The sequence below is a fragment of the Drosophila willistoni genome, chromosome 3R (genome assembly GCF_018902025.1).
Source record: "Drosophila willistoni isolate 14030-0811.24 chromosome 3R, UCI_dwil_1.1, whole genome shotgun sequence".
NCBI lineage: Eukaryota > Metazoa > Arthropoda > Insecta > Diptera > Drosophilidae > Drosophila > Drosophila willistoni.
Genome location: NC_061086.1, coordinates 16303292 through 16309703, shown reverse-complemented (window position 1 = coordinate 16309703; position 6412 = coordinate 16303292). Strand labels below are relative to the sequence as shown.

Sequence of the window (6412 nt, the reverse complement as noted above, 5' to 3'; positions counted from 1 at the left end):
TAATATTCAATACACAAACATTTTAGTGCTCAGTTTTGGATTGGACATTTTATGGCAAATCTTGGAAAATCTAATTTAAATGGATTTCCTAATTGCATATACTTGTAGTCTGAGTAGGTCCCAACAGAGCCACCGACCAGACTAGTTCAATCACACAGTAATTACACATATTTCAAATATATAAATTAATAATAAAATCGGAATTGTGATATCATATCAACTCATTTTCTTCCATTCCAACTCATTCAATTCGTTTCGTTTGAATTTTGTGTCAGCAAACTCATTCACTGAATTTGATTTTCGAAGTCATTCACTTCATTCATATTGTTTCTTTTTTGAAAGTTGTTAACTCAAATGATTTTTCTATTATTCATGCAGCTCTCTAGTTTAAATGTAAATTGTATAGAATCGATGAGTTTATTTCTCAATTGCAGTCCTCGGTAGATGAGTTGTTTAAGTGGCCCAGTCATTTAGTCAACTGAACAACGAGGATCCGGGTTCGAATCCCAGGCTAGTGTATGGATGTAGTTTTTGTCTAAGCCGAAGGCCTAAGTTGCCAGTGCTTGTAAAATATAGTTATGTTGATAGTTTATAACTATATCCTATACTTTAATAATAATAATAATAATAATAATTTCTCAATATTAGAAAAGCATTGAAAATGTTTTTCAAAATTTGGTCTTTTCTTTTGGCTGTTAGCGGTCTCACAAAACCGCTGTTTAACCCCCTATTGCGGACGATTGGGCGAATTCAAATCGACACAGCGAACTCCCTTTTCGTGTAGTCTGATCGCCCCGAGCGAATTAAAGAGAGTCAAGAGTGATGCCAACGCTTGTGGGCCTATAAAAGCTATATTAACATTTCAAAAAAGCTAGAAAAAGGTCAAAAATTATAAAAAAGTTATGTTTATTACTGTTATTCTAATAATGAAATACAATTGTTAAGTTTATACAATGTTCGCGCTTTAAAACATTATTTGTAATTTGCGGCTATGTTAAAATGAAACTTCAGCTCAATCCAATGGTCTAATTTTCTGCTCACAGCTATTTGAATGGAAAGCCATCGCGTACGCTTGGTATCATAAAAATCTAAAAAACTTAAAAATTTATAAAATAGTTAGAAAATAACTAATAGTACGATATCAGCACAAGACGACAAACACACACGAATTAATCACAATTAATAAGCTGGTACATTTTTATGTAATAGGATTTCCTGCTTTTGCAAAACCAGGTTTCAAAGCGTTGACAAATTATATTTTAGAAACTTTGCCGCTTTTACCAATCAAACACTGGCAGGAAAAAAGCTAAATTGGCAACACTGACTAAGGCTAAGAGAACGCTGAACGCTGAGGACCAGAGAGCATTGCTCTCACAAGTTGCATCAAACGCATGAGTTCGAAGGTAGGGTATCGCGAGAGGTTTGACTTTTCGAACCAAGTATCTCTCAGATACATATTTCAATTTCATAGATACTTTTTCCTTAGCTCGTTGGAGGTGGTGTGTGCGCGCTGTCTCGCTGGGAATAAGAAAGAAATTTGTGTATTGCAGCAGAAGTGTTCGCTGTGCGGGTGTTTGCGAGTGTGTGTTCCGTGAAAATCCAATAAAACAAAGAGAAATGACCAACACACACACACAAAGTGAAAATATGTAATATAATAAAAATATAAAAGAATTAAAGTGCAACGAAGGTTTTACCTTATACATATTCATAGAAAGAAAAAAAAAAAAACCAAAAAGAAAAAAAACACTGTGCAGATTTTTGTATACCTCGCGAGAAGAAAATCAACGACGAGATAAAAACGAGATACAGATGTATCTCGGAGTGGACAAACAATTCAGTTCGGTTAATTTAATTCGTCATATTGTGCATTGTTTTTGATTAGCAAAGAATTACGACTTTATGTATCTTTGTATATGTGGGAAAACGTAAAATAATCTAATCATCAATACTACTCGAGGTGCTCTTGCTGCTCTCGGTCGGCGGCAGCCCCACCTCCCCCCTCTCAAACAACAAGGCGGCAGACGTAATCTAGCCAAACGAAACCGTGGTGGTGGAGCTGCTCCACACTCACACATACAAATAGAAAAAAAAAAAAACGTCTTCTCAGCTAAAACTTGGCTCAGGCAGCTCTCCGTTCTCCAGCTCTGCTTTTGCGCAGTCGTTCGGAGGGCAACGAATTCGCTGCGGCGGCTCGCTCTATGTGTGTGTGTTTTTGGAAACACCTTGCTCCAATATTTTGTGCGACCCCCCTATAAGCACCGCCCCCGCACCGTCCCCCGTTGTCATACGACAACCACAGCGACAGAGCAACAGCAAACGATTGTGAAGGCACACGACCACGTCCACGACCACGACCAGTTCGCCAGTTTGGGGCTTTGAGTCTCAGTTTCGGGTCGTGCGCGTTTTGCGATTCTTGCTACGGAAAAATTCATTTGAAAATCGTTCAAAACACATTCACACAATAGGATAGTGACTGCAATTTCAGCTGCATCCCATCAAAAGGGAAACAAAAAGAAAAAATAGTAAAAGAAACCAAAGAAGAAGAGAAATATTTTTTGAATTCCCTTTCCCAATGCTGCTTGGCCAAGCTTTGCAAGTGATTCCCTTAAATTTAACTATAACTGGCATTGATGCTGCCCCAACAACCAGAAGAACGAGAAAAACACCAGCTCCAGCTACAACATTGTCGCCGAGCCGTCGACGTAGCTGCAGCAGCGACGCAGCATCCAAGCGTTGGAATCGGACTCGCCATGTACTACAACATAGAACAGGTTTGTAGCTTTGACTTTTTTTTCTTCTCTCTCTCTGCTTTATATATATATTTTTTTTTGTCTCGTCTCTTCTTTTGCCACTTGCCCCAATGTTCGTTCGCTTATTCATAACTTTTTTGGTTATAGATTTTTTTGTCATTCCCTCCAACCATCCATCCATCCATCTCACCGCCCCCCTCGAGTGTCCTGAAAGCAGCGCCATCCTTCCTTCATAGTTACTCACATACTCAACTGTTTCAGTTTTTCAATTATTAATGGTGGCCATTAGTGTGCGCGTCGTTCGTCCACCGTCCTCCTCCTGCCCATCCCCTTTCCATCGGTTAACGTCATCCTTACGTTACCGTCACTCTCACCCTCACCTAGACTATACGTTTTTCTCCTTATCGGACAAATTGTGTTTGTCTGAAAAGTTCAATGGGAATGGGAATGGGAAGGCTCACCACCATTACGAACAGTATTGCAATTGTGCACTCAATGTTGATTCCGTCATATTTATGTTATCGACATATAGATAAAAATCATGTTGGTATGCATGCACGAGGTATACCCCCTGCTCCTTCCTTCGGAAACCAACCCAACCCGACCCCCCCATCAATGCCACAACCCGCAGTTAAGGCGGAAATGTGCATTGCATTAGTAGAATTGTCCCGGGAGCGTATCTACTATTGGAAACAGAGTTCTCACTCACGACTTTGTGACTCTGTTGACTAATTTACTTCGAGGTGTTTGTGTGTGTGTCTGTGAATCGCTTTATGGGTGTGTGAAAGTTCCTCTCATATTATATTTCTTTGTATATTTCTATATTTAGCTACCTGAGCTACCTACCTTACATACATACATATATGCTCTTCTCCAAATAATGATAAGAAAATTCTTTATTAGTCATTTTAGTTAATAAAGATTGTATGCCGATTCCTAGAACTTTATTGTGTACAATAATATGACTATCATTTGACTAACTTCGTTTTAGCTCTAGTTTAACATCTGCTTCGAGTGCCAAAGAGGCGGTAGATCTTTAAAATGAGTGAAACTGGAAAAAGTGGAAAAGAAGTTTTGTAATTTTTTTTCATTTTTGGTTTCCCAGAGCTGGTGTTCTTTTAGTTAAGCTCGGTCCTGGGAATAAAAAAAGGTAGATTTTAAAATTTCAGTTTCTTTTCATAGGCGTGTTACTTGTTATTCTGAAAATAACATTTTCCACTTTTCAGAGAATTTCAATCGTTTGTTTAAAACACTTTTTAGAGAATTCCAAACCAAGTTTCTTAAGGCATTAGTATCCTATCTATAACCTTTCCTGGTCTGCAAAGATAAGTTAATCTTGGTTCTTTAATGTAAAAAATTACAAGTTTAATATCTAAACTAGATGACTTCTAAAAACTTTTTTCAGTCTATGTTAAGAATTATATACTCAAGAGTACATTTTACCTCACAATTGTGAACATTGTATTGAAAACTTTTGGAAATCTTGAGTTTGTAAATTACAATTATTAAAATGATTCAAATTAATTGCACCTTTTAATAGCACGGGTTTGATTTTATGGTTAGGCTCTATTCAGTTTATGCAACGCTTTAAGGCTAGATTGTAAACTAAGTAGTAGGAATTGCTTACCATATGTTCTACGTGGCATGCTTTATTCCATTATCCCACTTAAGCCCCACTTAACCCCAAAGCTACCTTACAACCCTTAGCTAACACCACACATGTGTCCATAATCATAGACACTGACCATGTCGTGGCTATTGTCGATACCTCAGACCCTATACCTACATAGGTTTGGAAACCAATAAAGTCATTTCACACACATTAACCCAAACACGCAACTGTCTATCGGGTATCCCCCTTTATTTTTGGGTTCAATCCATTTTGATAATTGCATGGAGGTTGGACTTCGCATCATTCCACGCTCTTTGTCATGGCCGTGGACCCTTTGTCTCATCGTCATCATCATCATCATCTTCATCATCATCATCATCAACAACTCCCCCTTCGCAATAATTTTCTTGCTGTTGGCATTCGCCAAACACATGCGAAACACTGTTCGGTCACATATGTTACCCCAAAGTGATTATTTTCACTAAAAATAAACGAAATTAATGATTGATGAAGTGAGACAAGGGAGCGAAACAATTCCCCTGAATGTGAGACGTCAACACCAGCCCCAGCCCCAGCCTCAGTAGAATTTTCATCTCCATCTCCATTTCGCAGCGGCACCCATCAGTCGTCAGTTCCCAGTTCTTAGTACCCAGCTACCAGTATCCCAAGAAAAGTTGACCAGGAGAAAATGAAAATTGAAAAAACAAAGAGCATTGCAATCGTAATGAGAAATAAGCCGTCACATAAAAGAAAAGTGTCGTTTAATTGAAACCAGGTGAAGGATGTGTTATGGTCTTGGCCTGCCTGCGTTCAAGAGAATGGGATGCGAGAATGGAAATGGACGGACACAGCCTCAATGTTCCAGACGGAAATCATAAAAATGTTGCATAAAAATATTTTTTATGTGTGTTGCTGGCTGCTGGCGACTTATTCGTATTCGTATTTTTTCGTTCTGCTACTAGAGTCGAGGCCAAGAGAAAATAATAATAAAATGGGTAGAATTCCATTCAGTTTAAGGTACCGACTCTATTATACCCTTTAGCACCAAGAAGACTCCTGCAAGGACAACTTCAACTTGTCAAGCATGTGGTAGATCCTTATGTACCCCATTTTTGTATTCTTTTTTTTCTTGTTGAGCTCTATAGGGTATTGAAATGGGAATAAAATAAAGAAATGGAACTGGTACTCTATGGCTGTGGCAGTGCCGGGTTGCCGTGCCACATATTTCGTTTATATTTACTTGACAAGTTTTTGCACTGCGTCGAGACGTCTCCGTCTCCGCCTTCGTCCCTTTTTTCTTTACCATAGTGACTATGGTTTATGTGTGTGTGTGTGTGTGTGTCTTGGTCTCTCTGTCTTTGGGTTCCTATGCCTTGGCTTTCCCATTTTGGCGGCTCCACGTCATCAACAACATCATCAGGCTGGCTCTCTGCGGTGCCTCAGTGCTGCCTGCTGCTTGCTGCTTGCTGCCTTTTCTGTTTTATAGTCCAAACGTGATAGCAAAATGTTTCTCGTAGTCGTTGCTTTTATTTTCTCTCTCTCTCTCTCTCTCGCTCTTTCCTTTTTTTTTTACCCCCTTGGACTACTCCTGCTGGGCTCTTTGTGTGCTGTGCATTTTCGTGCAGTTCGACTCGGTCTTGGTTTTGGTTTTGGGTCTTGGTTTGGTCTGGTCTGGTCTGGTCTGGTATGGCATGGTCTTTTCTTGGCATTTTCCTTGCGCCCGGGCGCGTCTTGGAAAAATAAATTAATGAAAAACATGCAAACATAAATTCTGTTTAGCTGTCAGGTGTTTCACATTTTAAACGTAAATTATAAATAAGGCAAAAGTAAAATTATAATTCCGCCTAAATGTTTTATTTGCCACCGTCTGCTGCGACTGCTGTCATTTACTCTGCCCGTTCCTCCTGCCCCTTGCCGGTAGCTCTGTCCGCCTTTTTTTTTTGATTGTGCCACATTTCTCTTATTGTGGCATATTCATTTTATTTTTCTCTCCTCTTATCTTTCTGTGTGTATGGGAAATGAATTTTATTCAAAATTAATGATGAAG

The 6412-nt window shown here is 39.0% G+C and overlaps 1 protein-coding gene across 3 annotated transcripts in view; it reads left to right on the top strand.

Annotated features, from left to right (window-relative positions):
- The first annotated feature begins 1484 nt into the window (after window positions 1-1484).
- Window positions 1485-6412, top strand: part of LOC6650972 — a 30992-nt gene continuing 26064 nt past the window's right edge. For 2 of the 3 annotated variants that reach the window (XM_023180860.2, XM_023180859.2), the window contains exon 1: window positions 1485-2774. In XM_023180860.2, coding sequence (XP_023036628.1) covers window positions 2634-2774 — 141 coding nt within the window. In that variant the 5' untranslated portion in view covers window positions 1485-2633. The remainder of the gene's footprint in view (window positions 2775-6412) is intronic. The other variant, XM_047012786.1, reaches the window with a different exon arrangement.